The sequence below is a fragment of the Echinops telfairi genome, unplaced genomic scaffold (genome assembly GCF_000313985.2).
Source record: "Echinops telfairi isolate 266 unplaced genomic scaffold, ASM31398v2 ScPeMD7_7422;HRSCAF=8460, whole genome shotgun sequence".
NCBI lineage: Eukaryota > Metazoa > Chordata > Mammalia > Afrosoricida > Tenrecidae > Echinops > Echinops telfairi.
Window position 1 is genome coordinate 3,836,136 of NW_022111322.1, and position 24,254 is coordinate 3,860,389.

General features: G+C 39.8%; 1 protein-coding gene across 1 annotated transcript in view; it reads left to right on the top strand.

Moving 5' to 3' along the window:
- The window catches only part of LOC101639705 (arylacetamide deacetylase-like 2), a 46,074-nt gene extending 36,025 nt beyond the window's left edge, over positions 1-10,049 (top strand). Inside the window, exon 5 of the mRNA XM_004715992.1 lies at positions 9,447-10,049. Coding sequence (XP_004716049.1) covers positions 9,447-10,049 — 603 coding nt within the window. The remainder of the gene's footprint in view (positions 1-9,446) is intronic.
- The last annotated feature ends 14,205 nt before the right edge of the window (positions 10,050-24,254 follow it).

The following is a 24,254-nucleotide window of genomic DNA, read 5'->3' on the forward strand; positions in this document are numbered from 1 at the left end:
ATAATAAGTAAAGATTATAGTAAAGTCATAGAGAGCATGAGAGATAGAAGAGAGAGATTGAAATAATGGAGTCAGACACAATTCATGGTAGCAGTGTTCACCTCAGCCCCGCTTGGTGATCCATATGGAGAGAGTGGTAGTTAATGCTAACCAAGGCTGTTATATTCTCTGGGGACGTTCAAGCCCCCTAATTACAGGTGAAGACATACGTCACAGGAAAGGGCTGTGTTATAGGTAGTACAGTAATGGAAGGGGGTGGTCTAGGGTCATACACACCATAGGAAGAGGAGGGATTGGGGGTATCCATGTGACAAGATGGATGGATCCTAGATTCAGGATGGCAGCTTAACTTGGATGCCACTGAGCCAGTTTGACCTGTTCCCTGGCTCAACTGATAGAGACCATTATCAGTAGGGTGTGAACTCCACCTACAGGAACCAAATCCATGACTGCAGGCCTGTCCATTGTCCTTAACAGCAGTGAGTGGGGCCTACCTTAGTCTGGTGACTGATTACCTCAAGGGAAGTAACTTTTACCATTAGCTGCAAGCAATATCCTAAGTCTAACATATTTGGGGGAGACGACTTGGGTGGAAATCTTTCTGTTTCCCACACGAGTTTCTGTGGATTTGTTTTCTAAATTACCCAGACTAACACACAAACCCACACACACACACATGGATATGCATGTTGATTTCTCTACCTGAAAGTTACACAAATGCTGAAAACTGCTCTGCAGGGAAATATTTTTCACATTACCTTTACAGTTCAGTATAATGTTTATCCTATATTTTGTTGCATGTTTATATTCTCAACTAGACACTAAGTGTTTGGGAATCTAGGACACATTTTTTATGTTTATATCTTAAAATCCTAGCACTATAATTTGCTCCTCCCATATATTTTCTTCTCTCTTCAGAGTACCTCCCTGTTTCGTTCTAACCTGTTTTTCCTGATTAGTAACATTCTCTATCCTAGTCCTTGTGTAATATAACACAACCTCAGAGGTTATTCTCATTGTGTTTCTGTGGGAAAAATTTGGAGTTTGACTTAGAGATAAGAGGCATTGGCAATGCACACCTTTGGAACCAGCATTAACTTGCTATTTATTTTTGGAACCAGATTTGACTATTTGCCTAAGAAAGGTATGAATCCATTTTTGCTTTCTCCCTGTTATGTAGTCCCTGCTTGTTTATTCGCTAGGCTATTGGCTCAAAGATATGAATGAAGTCTGTAGATACTAAATAGAAGAGAAAAAAATAATTATGATAAATGATATGTTTAGAGAGGTGGGCAGGACATTTGTGAGGTGATTTGCCATGAGTTCAAGAACACTGAGACATCATTACAAAGGTTAAATCAGGTTTGTATTTTAAGATAATGTCTTACAATATGTAGAGTAAATTGGAAGGTGGGTAGAGGAGAAAAAGGAGCATTTAGGAAAGAATTACATTGCTGTGGTTCACAAATACCATTGTGGATTAGGATGAAGTTAGTAGTAATATAGTGGATAGATTAAATACAAATATGAAATTGGCAAGGCTTAGTTACTACTGACTATAGGGGAGTCACGGAGGATTAATGGGAAAATTGATTTTAGGGTGTTGTGATGGTAAAAATGGCCTGGGAGTGACTTCTTACTTCCTCAGACTTCACAAGGAGGAACTCAACTCACTGTCATGGAGCCCATTAAAACCCATAATAATAGGGTGGACCTGCCCATGTGCAGTTCTAAGACCATACCTCTTTATGGGATTAGATAGCCTCATCTGTTTCCCACAGAGTGGCATCAGCCAAAGGCAGATTCCTATGAGGCAGAGGCCAGACAGATCCTACCCTCCAACCTTCATGGTAAATTTGAACACCAACCATCATTATCTAGATACTTTCAGTTTCTCTTTTGGGTTTAAATATTAATTACAATTGCCCAACAGACCATACAGACAATACCCATGATTAAGGAGTTTTATTAGGAATGTTGGCAATTCAGGAGCAGAATTTCTGAGGATTCAGTTCAGGTTGAGAGTGCCTCTTTTCAGCTATGCTCACAGGCACATCTCTCTCTGATCTTCAATCTCTTAGTCATGTGACCCCTTGGATTCTCCACTGCTTGGGGGTTTATAAAACCCTTTTTGTGCTACCAACAAATGTGAAAGCGGTACATTACTCTGTCATAAGCATTAGGCTGACGTGCTTGGCTCTAAGGCCTGGAATTTGCAAATTTAGCCTCCCTGATTAAGTGCCCGAGTCGTTCCATTCCTCAAGCCAGCCTCTTACACGCAGCCCTTTGGACCCAGGAGCCCACTACTCCTGTGCTGTACTCTCGTTGCCTTCACCATCACCACTCCGCTGGTCCGCCTTGGGTGTCACGGCTCTGTCTCCTGGGTCAAAGGGCTTTACCACACAGGAATCTCGGGGTCTAGAAGATGTGTTCTGCTCCTTGCTTTTCTTTTAGTGTGGCAGTGAGATTCAACCATACCTGCTTCTGAAATGACTCCTTTTATACCAGATGAGAAAACAAAATTAGACAGTCTCCATGTTAGATTGCCATACCCCTGATTTGCATGGTCACATCTAGTTTCTGATGGGAGTTACAAAAAATATGGCTAAAAAAGCTAATAAGTAATTCATTGCACAATATTTTACATACTAGCATACAAGAGAAAATCAAATACAAACCACTAATCAGAATGTCTGATTTATAACAATTGCTTATGGCAGATATTAGAAATCATGATTGATATTGTTATTTACAGGTGTCAGAATGGGTTCTGATCTAAACAACCCATGGGAGGTAAGACCATGTTTGAAAGTGGAATGGGAATGATCTAAAAATGGCTGTCCAAGAGAGATACATTAATTTAAAATAGATTTTTAGACAACACACTAGATTAAGCAAATCATTAAAATGATGATGAGACAGTATGTTAATTATCCTTTAATGTAGAGTAATAGACCATGTTTTTCCTAAAGCTTCTGAAGTCTGAATCATGGTATACAGGAGTTACAAACATGCTAATCCAGTTCAGACACTGCCAGTGTACCTGCAAACAAAATTGAACTGAGTCGATCTCACCTATGCTTTGCTTGATGGAAGATCAGCAAACATTTAAGTTTAAGTAACTTAAGGTTAATTAACTTATCCAAGGATATAGAATTAATTTGTTACGAATTCAGTACTCATATCCATTTATGGCATTTTAACCACTGGACAACAGTGACTTCTGTTCTTCTTTCCCAGGATACTGGATACTGACTCTGGACCATGAATCCAACATGTTTTAGCAACATGCTCTATCATAGCTTCCTAGTTTTAAAACATGAAGTAGGGAGTGGAAGTTTAGCTGGGTGGAGGATAAGAAACAGGAAGAATAGGTTGAATTACTAGAAAGAGACTGGGTTGATCGTGTTGGGCTCTTAAGACGTTCTTGTGGGAGTTCTTCACCTCTCAGCACAGTTGAAGCACGCATGTTAGAATGAGGACAACAGCACTTTCACATTGGTATTCCTTTATGAGGACTCATAATTTACTCAATTACTCACTGGTTGCCTGTGAATTGATAGTATTGGGTCAGGACAATCGATTAGAAAGGAAGATTAGTGGGAATGATAATCACTGTTGCTAGGAATCTGCACATTCTGAATAGAGTATAGTAGATTTTCTCTGAAATAGAGTAAGAAGAATTAATCTTCCCTACAGTCTTAGTAAATGACTGTTATAAATAATAATGTAAGTAATATGACCTCTAACTTTAAAAATTAGAGATTCAAATGTTGCCCTCAGGTGCCATTGAGTTGATTCTGACCCATAACACACCTGTGCACAACAGAATGACACCCTGCCTGATCCTGCGCCATTCTCACATTGTTCCTATGCTTGAGCCCATTGTTACAGCAACTCCGTGGAGGGTCTTCCTCTTCTGCTCTATTTTATCAAGGTTAACGTCCTTTTCCAGGGACTGGTCTCTCCTGACATGCCCAAAGAAGTCGTTGGTCTTGCAAAATTCTCTCATATGATCTCCAGCTTTGTTTCCATCACCAAGACCATATTTTCCAACTGCTGTTCCTTCCTCTTGTTTCCAACGTTCACATTCTTCTTTTTAAAAAATCATTTTATTGGGTCTCTTACAGCCCTTATAACAATCCATACATCAGTTATTATCAGTCACATTTCATGTTTTGCCCCAGTGGGGTGGAAGTCAGGGGGATGGTGGTGTCAGATCAGGCACAATTTCTGCTCTGTGTCTCCAGTGCTGTTCCCTGAAGCACTGTGGATCAGCGAGGGGATGTCATGTCTCATGTTGGGGCTGGCCCTACAGTCCTCTCTATGCATTGGCTGCTCAGAGTAGGAATGTCTTCCTAGAGGCTTGGTGGGCCAGAATGCGGTCCACTCTCTCTCTCAGACCTGCCACTCTCCCCAGGCCATATATTCAGTGCTGTCCTCTGTAGTGCATTCTTCTGGGGAGGGGGTCAATGTGTCTAGGATTTGAGATGGCCCCGCAGAACTCTCTGTGAGTTTGCTGCTCCACACTGATATGTTGCCCTCAAGGCTTGGTGAACAGGGAAGAGGTCTGGCCCCTCTCTCCCTTTCCTGTGGAGACATAACCAATACCTTCCCTGTGGGTGGGTTTGTGCCCTGTTCCCCAACTACCCTCATCCTTTCTTTTTTTTTTTTCTTTCCCCCATCTTTTTAGTTGGCTGCCATATGCATCCCTGGGTTGGCTCTGACCCCTGCCAGGGTGCCTGGACCCTGCCCCAGGAAGGTATATATTTAGTAGCTTTTCCCCTATGCCTGGTATACTTTTTAAGCTTACCTCAGTGGACTCATGTTGTGCTTGTCCTTTTGTGTTTGGTTTACTTCACTTGGCATAATTTCCTCCAACTCTTCCTATACAATGATGTGTTTCATGCATTCACTACTGCTTTTGTATATAATCCATTGTTTGTATATACTAGAGGTTTTTAATCCATTCATCCATTGGTGGAAATTTAGGTTGTTTACAACTCTTTGCAATTGTGAACTGCACCGCAATGAACATTGAAATGCAGATGGCTGGTCATGGTCTGTTTCTTCCTTCTTCTGGGTATATGCCTAGTTGGGGTGTAGCTGGGTCATATGGTAGCTCGATTTCTGTTTGTTTTAGGTATCGTCAGTTCGATTTCTATATTTGCTGCACATACTGAGCTTTTGAATTGGGCTATCTTTGAGGATGTTTGGCGGCATCTCATAGTTGTTTTAATTTGTATTTACCTTATAGCTAATGATTGGGAACATTTTCTCATGTTTATGGGCCATTCGGGTTTCTGCACTTGTCAAACGTCTGTTCAGGTCTTTTGCCCACCTCCTCAATAGGCTATTCGTTTTTTTCACTTTTTTAGGCTAGCACAATATTGTAGATTTTAGTAATAAGGTCTTTGTCTGATGTGTCATTACTAAAGACATTTTCCCAGTTTTCGATGTACACAGGATCAACACAATATCAAATGGGAAGCAGATGCCCTCTTCAACAAGTGGTGCTGGAAAAAAGGAATATCTACCTTCAGAAAAATGAAACAAGAACCTTACCTCACTCTATGCACTAGGATATATTCAAGGTGGATCACAGACCTTGAGGTCAAATCCCAAACTATTAGGGCCATCAGTGAGGGAATTGAGACAAACCTGAGAACTTTGGCACAGAGAATATATAGGCTATCAGAAATAGGGAAGGACACAAACAGAAGCACAGAATAATAATAGTATTTATTGGATTTTGTTGAAGATTAATGGATATAATCCTATCATAGACAGCATTGTACTTCAAGCTAGACCTTGGAATGTTCTTTTTGCTTGATTGTGTCATACTTGACAAAGTAAACCTGGTCATCAAAATGACCAATACTGGTTCTGTTCAGCTCCATAATGGCTAGAATACAGATCTTTCTGTGTTCCATTTAAATTTTGATGACTTCCAATTTTCCTAGAGTCTCATGCTGTACATTCCAAATTTCCACTATTAACTGATGTTTGGGCAATGGATTTATCCACATGACTTAATTTTTAAAAATGGACACTAACTTCATTTACCAACACGTCTAAATAAATCTTAGTGCCATAAACCAAAAGGTTTTCTCAACATTTTTGACTTTTTATTTTGATTGCTGTGCTTTCTAAAACAATATTTTATAGGTAATTAATTGCCCAGAATGAGTCAAACACTTTGTACATTGAGAACTTACTTATTTAAAAAAAATATTTTATTGGCATATACTTAATATATCATACATTTTAATCATTCAATCATATTAAGATTTGTGCAATCATCATCATAATCAATTTCAGAACATTTTTTCTTATTTATTATTAGTTCCTCATATCTCCCCATCCTCTGCCATGCCCTGTCTATTTACTGTGTCTACATATCTACCCATCCTCATTTTATATAAAGAAAATCCTACAAAACAAAACACAATCATACAAAATCATAGAAAGCAACCAAACAATTAAAAAAACCCAACAACAATGACTAGACAAAACATAGAAAAACTTCAATCAGAGTGAAAAGAGAACATATTAAAAATGGAAACAACATGGAACGGATCAAAGGGGATATCGAATGATAGGACATTAGATTTTAACTTAACTACATCTGCAGTGATTGACTTTGCAATTCTACTCATATGCCTCGATGTCAAAAGGAATTCAACAGAGACTTAATCCTTGAGGGTGAGTACACAACAAATGGATTTTAGTCTTCTACCATCTTCCATATCCTTCTGCAAAGCAGGTGTTTATAATTTAGCTTCCACATAATCCCCTCCTTTGGATTTGAATTTTATTAACTAGATTCCTTGGATCACACAAACTGGTATGCTTCTTCTGTGTGTGGACTTAGTTTACACCTCAAGTAATAACATCCTACACAATTAATAATATCTTACACAGTTTTTGCATTCAGGTGCATATTAGGAACACAATATAAGAGCAAACCCTCTTCATGCAATCCATTCAAGGCTTGTTGTGTTTCGGTCCTAATTTTTATTTATACCTTTGCCCTCTAGTTACCATGCTTTTGAATCCATGTAGGTCTAGGATAAAAGAATGGAAGCTATAGATAGTTTAATAGCTGAGTTTTATGATTGGGACCTACTTATTATATCCCTCTTACAGATTTTTGCATCATGGTTTCTGCTTCCAAGGATTCATTCAACCATTCCTTTATTCTTCTATTATTTTCCGTATAGTTTTTGATCATTTCACTAATTTAGGCTTAGTGAAGGAATTCAATGATAATTTTGTCATGTCAGTGTTTGTGGAGATCAAAATCATATAGAAAGATTCATTATATACATTTCCATAAGAAAAAAATGTAATGATTGGCCTGAGAGACTATTAGTTTAGAGTTGTTTTGAGAATAAATAGCTCATTATGATCAGGAATTTAAATGCATAGTCATACATATGTACTTTCAAGCTAAATTTATGATAAAAGATGCAACCCAGGATCATAACATATTGGTTAAGACTAGCGAAAAATTGCCAGCCTTGGAGAATCCAGCAGTTTTTCCACTAATATCTGGAAGGAGATTGGCTTTTATTTGAGATCTGAACAAGACAGACGGAAAGATAATAGCATCAAATGGTGAAGCAACAAAGAGCATAAGGCAAAACCCCCCAAATTCAATTTTGACTCATAGCACTCTATAGGTCATAGTAGAACTACTCTACAGAGATCCCAAGCTGTACATTTTTACAGAGCAGACAGGCACATCTTTCTCCCAGTGATCAGCTGGCCAGTTTGAAAACCAAATGTTTTAGTTAGCAGACAAGTGCTTTAACTGCTGCATCACCAGTGACAGTGATGCATATGTGGGAAAGTGAGCTACATCATATGGCATCCTGAAAGAAATGTTAGATCAAAATATTGAAAAGCACAAGCAGAGCTGAAGAAAATGCTTCCTTTAGCTAACCTTATGGAATTCACTAAGGAGACCTTTTGAATTGCACTGTTTGGAGTCAATGTACCCAAAATTGCTGTCTGCCTGAGAATGGTATCAGTGGATACTTCCTGCTCTCTCCAGGTTTGTGTGGTCTCAGTCTATTTCTTTTCCCAGGCTTGTTAGATTGAGGGTATAATATTGATGACTGATATTTGTTTAGTAAATCACCTATCTGAAGGCCATGGGGAGGGATGTGGGGTTAGGGGAATTTAGACTCACTTTCATTCTAAATTTTGAAACCTCTACTATCTTGGGAGTCCTGGTGGTAAGGTACAATTTCCTCTACTCCAGGACTCCTGGCTTTCAGTTTATTCCCTTCTTTGGATTCACTTGGCTACCTTGTTGAGGTTTTGACTTAGAGACAAACCCTTCAGATCCTGTACTCTTTGCTTAGAATGGCAACAGGCATTTTTTTCTGTGCAGGTGGCATTGTTGTAGATTCCAGTCTGTAGATGAACCAATTGCTTCCAGTAAGGTAAAACGTGCAATCAACAGGGCCCGCGGGAGGAGAAAGGGAAAGATATAATGGCTCATGGTGAAAGTCTCAGGGTTTTGTCTCAGGAAAGAAGGGACTTGTGGTCAAATATTCTGTGATTTCTCTTTTTACTTTAAATATTGCAACCATCAACATTTTTCATAATTTTATGGCTTTGCTTCCCAAACACTACACAGTTAACTCAGAATCAAGTTGCCTATTCATAATTTCTTTAAAACATTACTTTGCACTTTTCCTGTTTCTTAAAATGCATAGCATTACCTTAGAAACGTTTGCCTATTGCCATGAAAACATTATGTTAATGATTATATTTATTTCTTCCATTTTTTAGCTACTTTTGATCAAGAAGAATTTCTTTCAAACCTATATGAAGTCAATTTCTATAGGAATATCATATTTAGATGATTTTCATTGATATTTATCATAAATAAGTACCATGGACTGCCAAAAGAACAAATAAATCTGTCTCAGAAGAAGTACAGCCAGAATTCTCTCTAGAGGACAGGTTAGAGAGACTTTGTCTCACATACTTACATTGTGTTTGGTAAAGTAGAGAGTCAGCCAAAATGGAGGAAGGCCTTTGACAAGATGGATTGATAAAACGCCTGCCATCGTGGGTTCAAATATAAGAACAATTGTGAGGGACCATGGTGCAGGACCAGATAGCGTTTTGTTCTGTTGTGTGAAGGGGGGCTGTGAGTAGGAGCCAACTCTATAACAGCAGACAACAACAACAACATGTGTATTTTGCTTTCTCACAGAAAAAATTTTAAAGAAAATATTTATTGTTGAAATTAATTTTTATGCCACCCAAAGACATAAGTATTGTGAAAATTATTATGACATTATAACTTATATCACATATTTTTAAAATTAAAAAAATTCCAGGATTACTTAAACTATTCAAATTTAAATTCTTCTTTGTAATAGATTGGTGGGTTTTGTCTTACAGAATATCATGGTATTTTTCAGATGCAGAATTATCCTGAAATGAAAAGTAAAATCAAGATGCAAGCTTTAGTTTACCCTGGATTACAGATAATTGATTCCCATTTGCCATCTCATCTAGAAAACAAACACAGTATAATTCTAACCCGGGACATCGCCATAAAATTTGTGAGTCTGTATCTCACCAAGGATGAGGAACTTCCTCGGGCAATTGAAAGAAATCAGCATATGCCTCTGGAATCAAGGCATCTGTTCAAGTTTACTAATTGGAGTACCCTACTTCCCGAGAAGTTAAAAAAGAACCGAATTTATACTGCATCAGTTCTTGGAGGATATAACAGTTCACTCCCAGGACTTATGGACATTAGAGCCCAACCTTTGTTGGCCAATGATTCACTGTTACGGACTTTGCCATCAACTTATATTATTACCTGTCAATATGATATCTTCAGAGATGATGGATTTATGTATGCCACACGACTTCGAAATCTTGGAGTTCAAGTTACTCATCATAACTTAGAGGATGGATTTCATGGAGCTTTATCATACATGACTTTTCCCTTTTATTTACAGCTAGGTTTTAGGATAAGGGATATGTATATTAATTGGCTAGATCAGAATTTATAAATGCAGCATATATACATTTAGCCCTCACTGTTTGGTTTGTAATCGAGATGCTTTGTACTTATCATGCAAAGAACAATGCCATTTGTGTTTTCTAAATCTTGATTAGTTGTAATAGTTACTGAATGTCCTACAGCTAGTTCTTAGATATTCTAAATTTTTGGCCATCCATATAAAAATATATGTATTCTTGCCTATTTTCACTTGATTATAATTATATTACCCTTAATAGGGACAAACCTTTACTAAAGTTGAGAAATAAGAATGTTTATTCCAGGGACAGTGAATTATATACTGTGGCTCTTCCAGCCAAAGTCTCTAACTCTCACCAAATGATCTTTCCTTGCTTGGGTCTGATAAGAAGGGAGGGTGGGAATACTAGTAGGATTCACCTGTGAGGAATTGTGATTTGGATCCCCTGGAGTACATCCTGCTGTGTATAAACAGAGCCCTCTGGGAAGTAGGAGGAGGGATCTTATTACCAGCAAGGGCCAGGAGTGGAGCATATCTTCTGGATCCAAGATCCCTGTATCCGGAACCTCCTGGATCCAGATGACAGTTGTACCATCAGAGGATTAGCAGCAGAATCAGGATCCAGAGCATGGAACAGAGTGATGGAGTCCCCAACCCAAGGAATAAGTTAAAATGAATGCTTTTGTTCTGGAACCTGATTTTCAGAGTAGGGTGCCTCTGGACACTTAATTGGGCAAGTTAGACTTTCTGATCCACAGAAGTGGAGCTGAGTGCCTTTATATGGAGGCTTACTGGAGTGACGTGCTTCTGGGTATTTCACTCAAGGAGCTGGGTTTGTTGACCCATGAAATTTGAGCTGAATCCATTTGGTTTGAGGCATACCAATACCCATTTGGGCAATTGCTAGCAGAGTTGAAACTTCATAACATGTCATGGTAAACAACTACCCTGAACACTTTGCACTGGCATTACATCCTTAATAAACCCTTTAATCACAAATTTTGTCTGTGAGTTGATGATGTGTAGCCATTGCAATGGATATTAGAACCCAGAAAGATCAAGTAGAGAAGATAATGGAGAACATTAAGACAATTCAACTATTATCAAGTTAGGGAAGTTTTCAGGTAGACCCAGAAATTCTAGGAATCAGTAGAATATATATATATATATTTTTTTCTTTTTTAATCAGTGGAAAATATATAGAAATTACTTGAAAAACTTTGCTATATATTTTTCATGGTAGTTGTATTAGTTTCCTGTGGCTCCTATAGCAAATCCCCCAAACTTGCTGGCTTTCATTTATTTCCCCTAAATTTATTCCTCACGGTTCTGGACCATAGGACCCAAATCAGTATCAGTGTTGGCAGAGACATGCTTCCACTAGAGACTCTGGATGAGAGTGCATTTTTCTGTCTCTCTCAACTTCTGGTGGCTGCCAGTCTTTTTTAGCTTGTGACTAATTCACCCCAATCTTCAAGGCTAGAACTTTCAAAGCTCTCTCAGCTACAACTTTACATGGTCTTCGCCTCTATATGTGTTATAATTCCTTCTGATTCTCTTTTATTTTACATGTGATTATATTCCGCCTACCCGTACAATTCATGATAAGCTCCTGATTACAAGATTCTTAATTTAATTATATTTGCAGAGATGTACTGTTCTCCTTCCCTCATTCCCATAAAGTAGTATTCATAGGTTTTAGGGATTAGACTAGATATCTTTTGGTAAATTTTTTAAATATAGCATTTTAAGTCAACTTTTCTTAAGAAGAAAAATGCAGCATATACACACTTGATAAGATGCACATTTGAATGCAGAGTAAGAAAAGGTTTCCAAAAGAAGAGAAAACAAAACCCTTAAATATATCTTCTCCAAATTTTCCAGATAATAATTTCTGGAATCATTATGTTGATTTTAATCATAAACAAATAACTGAGGATGTCTGGTACTTACATTTTATGTCAACTTGAGAGTTGTGGATAGTTGTGTGGAGGTAGAGGTAGAGGTAGAACCCAACTGTACTGAAACAAGGGCCAGGAACTTTCTAAAAGTCTGAAAGAATTAAATAATGGGGTGTGTCAACCATGCTCACCTATCTTCTGTTTTATGCTAAAGGTAGATGGAATGTTTTCCATCTGCATTCTGTAAGGGCTAGGAAAAAGAGGAAGATCAGAGATCTAGATTCAAGAAGCAGCTAATCTACAGCTTTATCAAGGAAAAGGGGGTGTTGAAAAGGCCTTGAGTTGCACGGAAATTTGGAATACCGCTTCTTGGCCAACTGACTGGAAGGGATTCATATCTGGTCATTGACAAATAAGTGCTTCCAGTGTTTTATAAGCTTGTTGAAATGTGTCAATTCCCAGAGCTTTCTTTTTGGCGAATGCTTTCAGTGCAGATGGACTTCTTTCATTAGGATTAGTTTTGTTCAGATGCTAGCCTTTGAAATTGTGTAATGTTGACTAGTACTTTTTGGTACAGCGATTCTGTGTATTCTTTCCACCATCTTTTGATACTTCCTGCATTGAGCAATACTTTGCTCATAGACTCTTTCAAAATTGAGACTCAAGATTTCCATTTTTTCTGGACGTTTTTAGTTTAAGATATGCTAAGTGTATTCTTCCTTTTTAGTTTGCTAACTCTAGGTCTTTTCACATTTAATTATAATATTTTGCTTTGTCTTCTTGAGCTGCCCTTTGAAATTTTCTGTTCAGCTCTTTGACTTCATCATTTTTCCCATTTGCCTTAGCCACTCTTCAATTAGGAACATGTTTAAAAGTCTTCTGGCATTCAAGTTGATTGCTTCTTTCTTTCTTTCCTTCCTATCTTTTTGATGACTTTTTGTTTTCTTCATGTATGATGCCCTAAATATCATCCCATAGCTAATCAGGTCTTTTGTCATTAGGGTCAATATGTCAAATCTGTTCTTGAGATGTTTTCTAAATTCAGGTGGGATAGACTGAAGGTCTTATTTTTACTCTAGTAGATTTATTTTGGTTTTCTTCAGCTTCAACTTGAACTTACATATGAGCAATTGATGGTCCATTCCATATCCAGCCCCGGACCTGGTTTTAACTGCTTATATTGAGCATCTCCAGTATCTCTTCACACAGAGTAGTCAATTTGATTTCTGTATATTCAATTGGGAGAAGTGCATTTGTATATTTGCTTTTTCTGTGGTTGAAAGAGATATTTGCAAGAAAGAAGTCATTGTTCTAGAAAAATTATATCATGTGATCTCCAGCTTTATTTCTAGTACAAAGGCCATGTTTTCGATCTACTTTTCCTTCCTTGTTTCCACCTTTTGCATTCCAATCACCAATAATTGTCAATGCATCTTGGTTGCATGTTTGATCAATTTCAAGTTGAAAACATTGGTAGAATTCTTCAACTCTTCCTCGCTAGCTTTTATGGATGGTGCATACATTTGAAAAGTTGTTGAATTAAGTAGATTTCCTTGAGAAGGGGTAAAATATAATTCTATCACAGACAGTATTGTACTTCAAGATAGATCTTGACTATCCTCAAGATAGTCCTTTTTGAGGATGCATGCAATGGAATTCTTCTTGATTGTGTCATTGTGAGCATAGCAAATTATATTATATTATGATTCAAAATGCCTAGTACAAGTCCATTTCAGCCTACTAATGCCTAGAATGTGGATTTTTTAGTGTGTTCCATTTAATTTTTTTATAACTTCCAATATTTCTAGATGTATACCTCTTACAGGAACACCATCGAAAATATCAGGCTGAAAAACCCAAGGTCAGCAGTTCAAGCTTGGGGCTTGAGAGAAAAATGGATCACCACCCAAAAGTTCAGAGGGCAGGTCAGTTGGCAGGCTTCTGATAGCTCCCAGAGTCATGATGTACACAATTTGGCAGAACTCTGACTCAAGTTCAAAGAAGCAGAAGTTAATTAGCCAGGTGTAGGATCGAGACCCAGAAAGAAAAAAAAACTCTTCCACAACATGTATTTATATAGGAACTAGGACACACTCCCAGGGAAGCTTCCTTTAAATTGCATCAGACCAGTGATCTGCATAGGAGCTTGCATTTCATTCTTGACTTCTTACAACTGATTGGGTGTTCACAGTAGATCTCCATCATGAAGTTGATTACACTCTATTTGGTCACATTATGGGGCATTACTAAGTCTTAATTGCCAAACCACTGAAAATCCTGATCTAGACAAGTTGACATAAATCCTTACCATCACAATGTCTAACACTATTTTCCCAGAAAGGACATATTATTTTCTTTTATAAAAATATATTACTAATATGATCAAGTATATTGGTGCAAGACATGATGGATAAAATTTATCATTTTTCTTCTTATTACCATAAGCACTATCAGAAATTTTGAAAATTAAGTACCTGATTGTATTAAGAAACAAAAAGGCTTCCCATTAAAAACATAAAATAGATGCATATAATTTATTCTCAGTGCAAACAGAAGATAGGTATATTTTTTATATTGACTGATCATGTTCTGGGTAAAGCACAAGATCAATCCTGTTACTATTGAGCCTATTTGACTCACAACATAAAGTATAATTTAACCTAATTTTCTTAAACCATCAACTTAAATCACAAATGGAAAACAATTAATAAATAGGCTTCTTCAGAAATGATATAGCAATCTAGATGATATCAAAGAAAAAATTAAATTAAAAATCAAAATATGACTCTGAGGCATTCATAAGTCCTATTCTTAGAACAGTATTTTGATGTGTCCATCTCCATTTCTCAGCCTAATCTTGTAAGCTTCCCATGTAGCAATAGGATCTGTGAAATTGTGCAGTAAATGAATACTGCCTAATGTCATGTCCATGGCCTCATTACAGGTTACTTTTTCCCATACAAGGCACAGCATTGCAGCTGATCACTGAAACCATATTGTCACCAAGGCTATTTTGAGGCTTTGATCATTCGGTGGCCATGGAGAAGCAGTTTCCAGTTTTCAAGGAACCCAAAGGCTGCATAGCTACTCAGAGCATGCCTCCTTGATTAGCCTTCCTTCCCTTCACAACCTTAGACAATATAAAAGTCCTTGTTCTCTCTTTGGGTAGTTGGTCTAAACCCTCCCTGGTAGCCACCATAGGGTGAAAAGCAGGACAGTATCTCTATCAGTAATAGTTTATCCTTTAACTCTGTTGAGGTTGAGGGAACAAAGCAAACAGCTGAAGTAATAAAAAGTACATATTTCCTAGTCAACATCTAGTTTTAGACAGTACCCTGGGAGTGTTAAAAACTGGGATGACTCAGCAAAAAAAAAAAAAGCCCTTAGGACAAATGGCACATTGCCTGGATTTCTTAGGCATTACTTTTGTTTTGGCATCAGCCATAAATCATAATTTGATCCTATCTGCTGTTTGTTCCTGAGTGAAGTATACATTTGTGTATGTGCACATCCTACAGAATTTTATGTATTTAAATATATGTTTAATACCAGATAACACTACACTGGATGGAAAAATATTTTACTTGGTCATTTCAATAGAGAAAAAGCCAAAGTAAGCTGTTTTTAAGTCCTGGGACAAGATATGACTGGTTAATGGTGACAATGGCAATCAAATATGGAAAGTTTATGCACAGGAAAGAAATAGCTCTCAGTCCTTGGCTTCACACAAGAAAGAATTCATTCCGAAACCTGGTTTGTGAGCCAAGTGAGTTTTATAAAAGATAGAAGAAGTTTCAGGTTTTACAGAGGCACCCTCAGGGTACTTCTCACCCACACATGGAAATCTGAGGACAGAGAATAACTGCAGTTCAGCCTAGGGGCAGCTGGAAAAGGAGGAGACCATGACACAGCTGTGTGGGACCACAGCCTGGCCTCGTGCAACTGTGTAGGAGCTGCCGGGAGAAAGCAGTGGTCTCAAAGTTTCTGGCTTTTCAGGGATCCCACCACCGTTGGGAGGCATGGTCAATGGTGCTGTTTGTCCCATTGGCTGAATAAATCTCACCTGGTCCAGATTGGGGCCCACCCAGGTGTACTGCCCTTTCCTGGCTCAGAGCCTGAATTTTTAGCATGCCCAGTGGACAATTTGGTCCCTATTCTGGCTACCTAACATATATACAATTCATGAAAATATAAGTCTCATTTTCCATTTTCCTTGGTCAGGAAAGCATCTTTAGTTAGTTCACTAAAAACCTCAACTTAACAAGATTATTTCAAGAATATGGTTCTTTAGAAGCATTAGGATTAGACCAATTGAGTTGAAATACAGCAATTCTGAACAAACATTGTGGGTTAACAATTTTGCTTTCATTACATCAAATCTTCCCCTTAGCAAGGCAGAAGAGGTTATCCATATTCTCAGCATTAAAACAGTGGAACAAACTGAGACGCATATACACACAGACAGATGTACATAATAAGTCCTACTGAAATGAATCAGTGTTGTAAATGAATACCAAACAGACTGAAATAGAATCAATGAAGGATATACAATGGTAAGTGTGTTAGTCTGGGTAGACTAGAGAAACAAATCCATGGACACACATATGTGTATAAGAAAGAGATTTATATACAACAGCAATTGAACATTGAGAAAAATTACCAGCCCAGGCCAGATCAAGGTCATAAGTCTGATATTAGCCCATATGTTCGATACCAATCTATAAAGTCCTCTTCAGACTCACGAAACACATGCAATGACTCTGAATGTAGAAGATCACAGGCCAGTGGGTAGAAAGTCTTTGGATCCAGTGTTGTTGGAAACCAGCTCATCACTGGCAGGGCTCTCTGCATCAGGGTGGGTCCATGTGTCTTGTCAGCTGCTTTGTCTCCCAGGGTGTGTCAGAGAGAGAAGGGTTTCCCACCTCCAAGGAGGAAGTACCGGATTTCCCAGAATTCTCAGGATAATGAGAGGCCATGCCCACACAGATTCCTCATTGGTTATGATCTGATTGACAAGCTAGACTCCACCTCTATACTCTTAATCCTCAAATTGACAATTATATATCTACCAAAGTAAGTCAAAAAGAATTGCTACAATAGGTCCAGTCCATATATGCACAGATTTATTCCAGAAAACAAAACAAGACAAAATCATGGTTAAATATATCACTGTAATCATTGGATGGCTGCAGGCAAGCTCTCTTTGTAAGACACCATTCTAGGTCTTGTTAGGGTGACTTCACAAAAAAATTTAAGGGGATCCCGGGAAGATTGCCACCAGATAAGTAGCTCACTTCTGGAGTTCTGAGGAGATCAGTGAGTGGGGAGAGTTCGGGGCGGAGTAGGGGTACCAAATTTGTCTGTTCGGTTCCCAAGACCACACAGAGCATCTCTCAGACCCAGAGGTGGACTCCCACCCATAGCCAGGGCTTAGCACAAACACCCGTGGTCTCTGGCACAGTGCTCCTTGAGCCCGCTCTGCTGGGACTTCGCCACAAGGCAGCCAGGTGCACAGAAGAGGGTGCGCCTGCCTCAGTGCTCTGCGCAAAACCGTCAGTCTGTAACCCCCACCCTGCCTCAGGGAGCCCGGGGCCCATGCGTGTGCTTCAACTAGCATGCCCCCCCACCCCCTGCAGATTCAGGCCCCACCCGGGCACCCCTTGTGGTCCAGCAGGCCAGACCCTCCCCCCTTCTCCCCGGAGGTGCGCTCCCAGTGCCACAGCAAGGCAGAAGGCAGAGACTGAGGACTTGCCTCTGGGCTCCACGCGAACCGCCAATCTGACCTCGCAAGCTCAGAGGTCACATCCCAGAGGAGCCCACCCCATCACTGCGCTCCTTGAAGATCTGCCAGCCATCCCCCTCCCTGAGCCTCCCCCCTCACCTGCTCCACTATACATGCGCACGCCCATGTGCGCACCTGTGCAGGGACACACACATGCACTCAGTGATACTCATCGTGTTATGGTTCTGCCGGCCGGCCAGGCAGAGGATCAAAGTCAGGCAGAACTTTCTGCAGCCGCGGCATAGGAATCCAAGCGTTGGGGGCTTTATCACTGCATTCTCCCTTCTCCCTGCTCACTCTGTCCCACCCTTTGGGCTCCAAGCGGTGCATTGGCACACCAGTTTCGGGCCCCCTCCCACCTGCCTACCTGAGGGAAGTGCCCCTAGCCAGAAACAGATCCCCCAATCCCCAACTCATCCCCTAAATACGCTCCCCTACACTGAGGCCAATACTTTCTATCAGACCGCAGCTTGGACAGCTGCAAACAGCCCCTAAGGAGACCAGAAGGTGGCTGGAGCACAAACAATAGGAGAAGGCAAGAGGGAATCCCCAGCAGGACAAAGGTGATGTACAACCCCTCAAGGCAGTTGGCTAAAGGCAGCCAGCTGAAGCACCAACCTCACAAAGAGAGCTCAGGGCTCTGAGCCACCCAGGAAAATGGCACCAAGTGCCCACAAATCGAACAAAAAACAACAAGCTACTTCCACAGCTTCAACAAGAAAAGAGAAACAAAATCCAATGCCAGAGGACCACCTGGACCTAACAGCGGTCATAGAAAGGGCAGAGGTTGACCTTCCTCAGAAAGAAATCTTCAGAATGCTGCTTGGAGCCATACAGGACATGAGGGAAGCCTTACAGAAAAAGGATGAAACGATAGAGGAATTAAAGGCTAAGCACCAAAGGGAAATACAGGAGTTAAAGGGTGAGATAACAAAAACTAACAGCAAATTCACGGACTTCGCCCAGAGAATGGAAGAGGCAGAGAACTGAACCAGTGACCTAGAGGACTCACAAGCAGAAATTAATAAATGTGAGAAAAAGTCTAACAAGTCCATCAGAGAAGCTGAAGAAAACCTCAGCGCTATGTGTGACGCAATGAGAAGGAACAACCTCAGAATTAACGGAATCCACATCAAGGAAACCAACATCTAAATTAGTGATGGAATGCTTGGAGGAAAACTTTCTTGACTTAAGGAACAAAAACCAGACAACTATCCAGGAGGCTGAAATAACGCCAGCTAGACTGAATCCCCAGAAGAAGTCAGCAAGACATATAGTGGTTAAACTATCAAACTATGAGGAAAAAGAGAGAATCATGAGAGCACTTAGAGAAAAACAGGCAACCACATATAAAAGCAAGCAGATAAGAATATGCTCAGACCTGTCAGCAGACACTATGAAGAGGAGATAGTGGAGCAGTATATTCTGAAAACTTTGGGAAATTAATGCAAACACAAGAATACTCTATCCCGCCAAACTGTCAAATTAGATGAAGAAGTGAGAGTCTTCCCGTACAAGGAAAGCCTCAAAGAATATGCTAAAAGGAACCCAGCACTACCAAAGATCCTCGCTGACCCAGTACGGGCAGAAAAACGACACTCACCAAACACATAAAAGAGACACCACACAGAACAACTCCACCCAGAGACCATCAAAGGGAAAACAGCCCCCAAGATAAAACTGGCACAATGATGGAAAGAAGGAAAGAATGGACTGCAAACACACATATGCACAATCCACGGAAAATAAATGGAGGTAGGAAAACACCCAACACAAGAGAGATAAAATGACATCACAGGGTCCATAGGTAGATGTAATAACCCTGAATATTAATGGTATGAACTCAGAACTTAAGAGACAGAGGCTAATAAGCTGGCTTGGAAAACACAAACCCTCGATCTGCTGCCTACAGGAAACATATCTCAGCATTACAGATAAAAACAAACTGAGAATCAAAGGATGGACACATTATCAGTCAAACTCTAATACAAAAAAGGCAGGGGTTGCGATCCTAATCTCAGATAAAATTGACCTCCAAGTGCAAACCATAGAAAGAGATAAGGATGGACACTATATAAAGCTCAAAGGAGCATTACATAAAGAACCAATAAGCATTCTAAACATTTACTTGCCAAATAAGCATCCAGCAGGATATGTCAAACAAACACTTCAAAGGATGAAAAAGGAAATCACAACCTCAACAATTACGGTAGGTGACTTCAATTCACTGCTCTAAGAGAAAGATAGATCACTCGGAAAGAAACTCAACAAGGAGACTAGAGATCTAAACACTACAATTAGACAATTTGACCTGATAGTTATCTACAGATCCACCCAAGCCAAAAGGAATTCACATTCTATTCTGGTACACATGGAACGTTTTCTAAAATAGACCACATGCTAGGGCATAAGTCGAATCTACATAAATTCAAGCATATTGATATCATACAGACCTTTCTCTCTGACCACTGTGCCATAAGATTGGAACTAAACCAAAGGAAGACAAAGAAAGTAAGGGCAAACCATTGGAGAATGAATAACTCTCTATTGAAAAAGGAGAGCATACTGGCTCAGATCAAAGATGAAATTAGGAAATTTCTAGAAACCAATGAGAATGAAAACATGACATACCAAAACTTATGGGTCACAGCAGAGGCAGTTATCAGAGGTAGTCTCATAGCATTAAATGCACACATAAAGAAGGAGGAGAGGCATATGATTGATACACTGACACAAAATTTACAGCAACTAGAGCGGAGTCAGCAAGAAAATCCAAATAATAGAAAAAGAAAAGAAATAATAAGAATTAGAGCTGAGATTCAGGAGAGAGAAATAAGAAAACTATGTGAAAAAATCAATGCTGCTAAAAGTTGGTTCTTTGAACGGATAAATTGAATCAACAAACCTCTCGCCAATTTGACCAAAGAAAGGAAGGAACGCATTTCAGTAGCAAGGATGAGGGATGAAAGAGGGAATATTACAACGGAACATAATGAAATCAAAAGGATAATTACACAGTACTATGAAGGACTGTATTCCAATGAATTAAAAAACTTGGAAGACATAGATGAATTCTTGAAAAAACTATCGCTCCCCAGATTATCCCCAATGGCCATCAAAAACCTCAACAGTCCCTTTTCAGTAGAAGAAATAGACAAGGCTATAAAAGAATGAAAAACTAAGAAGACTGCAGGACCAGATGGATTCAAGGGTGAATTTTATCAAGCATTCAGGGAAGAACTGACACCATTCCTACACAAACTCTCCATGAACATAGAAAAAGATGGCAAACTCCCAAATTCCTTCTATGAAGCTAGTATAACTCTGATACCTAAACCGGGGAAAGATCCCACAAGAATTGAGAACTACAAACCAATTTCCCTAATGAATATCGATGCAAAAATCCTTAACAAAATACTAGCCAAGAGAATACAAAAATACATAAAACAAATAATTCACCATGAACAAGTGGGATTCATACCAGGGATGCAGGGATGGTTCAACATATGAAAGACCATAAGTATTATACGACACATTGAAATATAAGAACCACATGATAATATCAATAGATGCAGAAAAAGCGTTCGACAACATCCAACACCAATTCATGTTTAAGAGACTCAAGAAGACCGGAATGGAAGGAAAATTCCTCAATACAATACAAGCTATATATGAAAAACCAACAGCCAATGTGGTAGTCAACAGAGAAAATACGAGATAAATTCTTCTGTAAAAGAGGACTAGACAAGGTTGTCCTTTGTCCCCACTCCTGTTTAACATCGCGCTGGCAGTCCTAGCTAGCAATATAAGGCAAAGAAAGGACATCAAAGGGATTTTCCTGTGAAAGGAAGAAGTGAAACTATCGTTATTCACAGATGATATGATTTGATATATGGAAAATCCTAAAAGTTCCACAAGAGGAGTACTGGAAGCAATAGAGGAATATGGCAGAGTAGCAGGTTACAAGATCAACAAACAGAAGTCTATTGCACTACTGTACACATCAGAAAAGGACACAGAAGAGGGGATCAAAAAGGGGGTACCCTTCACAATAGCCAAATGCAAATTGAAATATTTAGGGATATACCTAACTCAAAAAAAACAAAAGATCTGTATGAGGAAAAGTACAAAACGCTGTTAAAAGAAACCAAGGATGACCTCAACAAATGGAAGGAGATCCCATGCTCATGGATTGGCAGACTCAATATTGTAAGGATGTCAATTCTACCCAAGGCAGTACATAAGTTCAATGCTATCCCAATCCAAATTCCGGCAACTTTCTTCAAAGAGTTGGAAAAACAGATTATCAACTTCATATGGAGTGGGAAGAAACCGAGAATTAGTAGAGAACTTCTCAAGAGGAAGGACAAAGTCGGAGGCTTGCTTTACCCGACTTTAGCACCTATTACACAGTCACAGTGGTCAAAACAGCATGGTACAGGTATAATGATAGATATTCAGACCAATGGAAAAGGATTGAAAACCCAGAAATAAAATCATCGGCATACACACAACTGATCTTTGAAAAGGGGCCCAAAAATATCACATGGGAAGTGGATACCCTCTTCAATTCATGGTGCTGGAAAAAATGGATATGTAGCTGCAGAAAAATGAGGCAAGACCCTTACCTCACTCCATACACAAGAATAAACTCAAGGTGGATCACAGACCTTGAGGTTAAATCCCAAATTATTAGGGCCATCAGTGAGGGAATTGGGTCAAACCTGAGAACCTTGACACAGGGGTTACATAGGCTATCAGAAATAGGGAAGACACCCACACAGAGGAGGCACAAATTGACCAGTGGGACATACTAAAAATAAAACACTTATGTACATCGAAAGAATTCACCAAGAGAGTAATAAGAGAGACTACAGAATGGGAAAACATCTTTGTCATTGACACATCCGACAAAGGCCTTATTACTAAAACGTATAGCACAGTGCTAAACTACAAGAGAAAAACCAACTGTCCACTCTGAGGCGGGCAAAGGACCTGAGCAGAAGTTTCTCAAGGGCAGAAATCCAAATGGCCAATAAATATATGAGAAAATGGTCCAGATCTCTAGCCATAAGAGAAGTGCAAATTAAAACAACTATGAGATACCACCGAAAACACTCAAAGATAGCCCAATTCACGAAATCAGAAAATAATAAGTTTTGGAGTGGATGCAGAGAGATAGGAACTGCTGTCCACTGCTGTGGACCTGTAGGTATGTACAGCCATTATGGAAATCAATTTGGCGATATCTAAAACAATTGGAAATTGAACTACCCTATGATCCAACAATCCCCCTACTGGGCCTATACCCAGAAGAGACAAAAAACAAACCACGGCCAGATATCTGTGCCCCAGTGTTCATTGTGGCACAGTTCACAATTGCAAGGAGTTGGAAACCGTCCAAATTTCCATCAACAGATGAATGGATTAAAAAACTGGTACATACATACAATGGAGTATTATGCATCCCTAAAAAGCAGTGATGAACGGATGAAGCACATCACCACATGGGAAGAACTGGAGGAAATTAGGCTAAGTGAAGTAAGCCAAATGCAAAAGGACAAGTATTATAAGAGTCCGCTGAAGTAAGCTAAAATAAATTGGTTTTCAAAAAAAGGGCATAGGGAAGAAGATGCTGTATACATACGTCCCTGGAGTGAGGTCCAGGTAATATGGCAGGGGCCAAATTAAACCCAGGGATACAAATGGAATACATATGGTAGCCCATTAAAAGGGAGAAGGGAAAAAGGTATGGGTATCCGGGGGAACAAGGCACTAACCCACACAGGGAGAGGGTGTAGATTGTGTCTCCACAGGGAAAGCGGGACCAGAGTTCAACATGGAGCTCCAAGACAGGAACGCAACACACTGTCATGAAACCGTGAACCGATGGAGGGGCCTGAGGGGCCGGCCCCATTACCAACAGGGTTCACGGCACCACCCTCCCCCAGGGGAAATTCACTTCAGAGGACAGCACTGAAGCTCCAGCTTGGAAAGATGGGAAGGGGGACTGATCTAGTCGGAGCGTATGTGAGCCAATGAAGGGGGAAGGGGAAGAGAAGGAAAGAGTGGAGCCCATCCTGGCTCTCCAAGCCATGGGGACAATGTTCCTGTTCAAAACAGCGATGCACGGAGATGATCATGGGACCGGCCCCACCATGGGACACAGCATTCCTCGTTGACTCATCGCACCACTGGAGACAGTACTGGAGACAAATAGTGGGAATTGTGCCTGCTATGAGATCACCACGCAGCTCATCACGCCGAACGCCAGCCTCTGATGGCATGCATCAGAGCAGCAGGGGGAGCAGAGCAGTGAGGTCCCCAGGGATAGAGGTGGTGCCGGGGCATGGCGCCCCACCAGACTTGACTGGAAAGCACATGTGAAGGAAAACAAACAGACCCTGAACTATTCAGATGGTTACATATGTATGCATTTGTGTGTGCATGTTGTAGTCGTAGCCATTATTTTACTTTCTGTTGTCGCTTCGTTGCACTCAGTCTGGTGATGGTACATAGCATGTCTACCTGGAAGGGATAGGCCGAATAAAC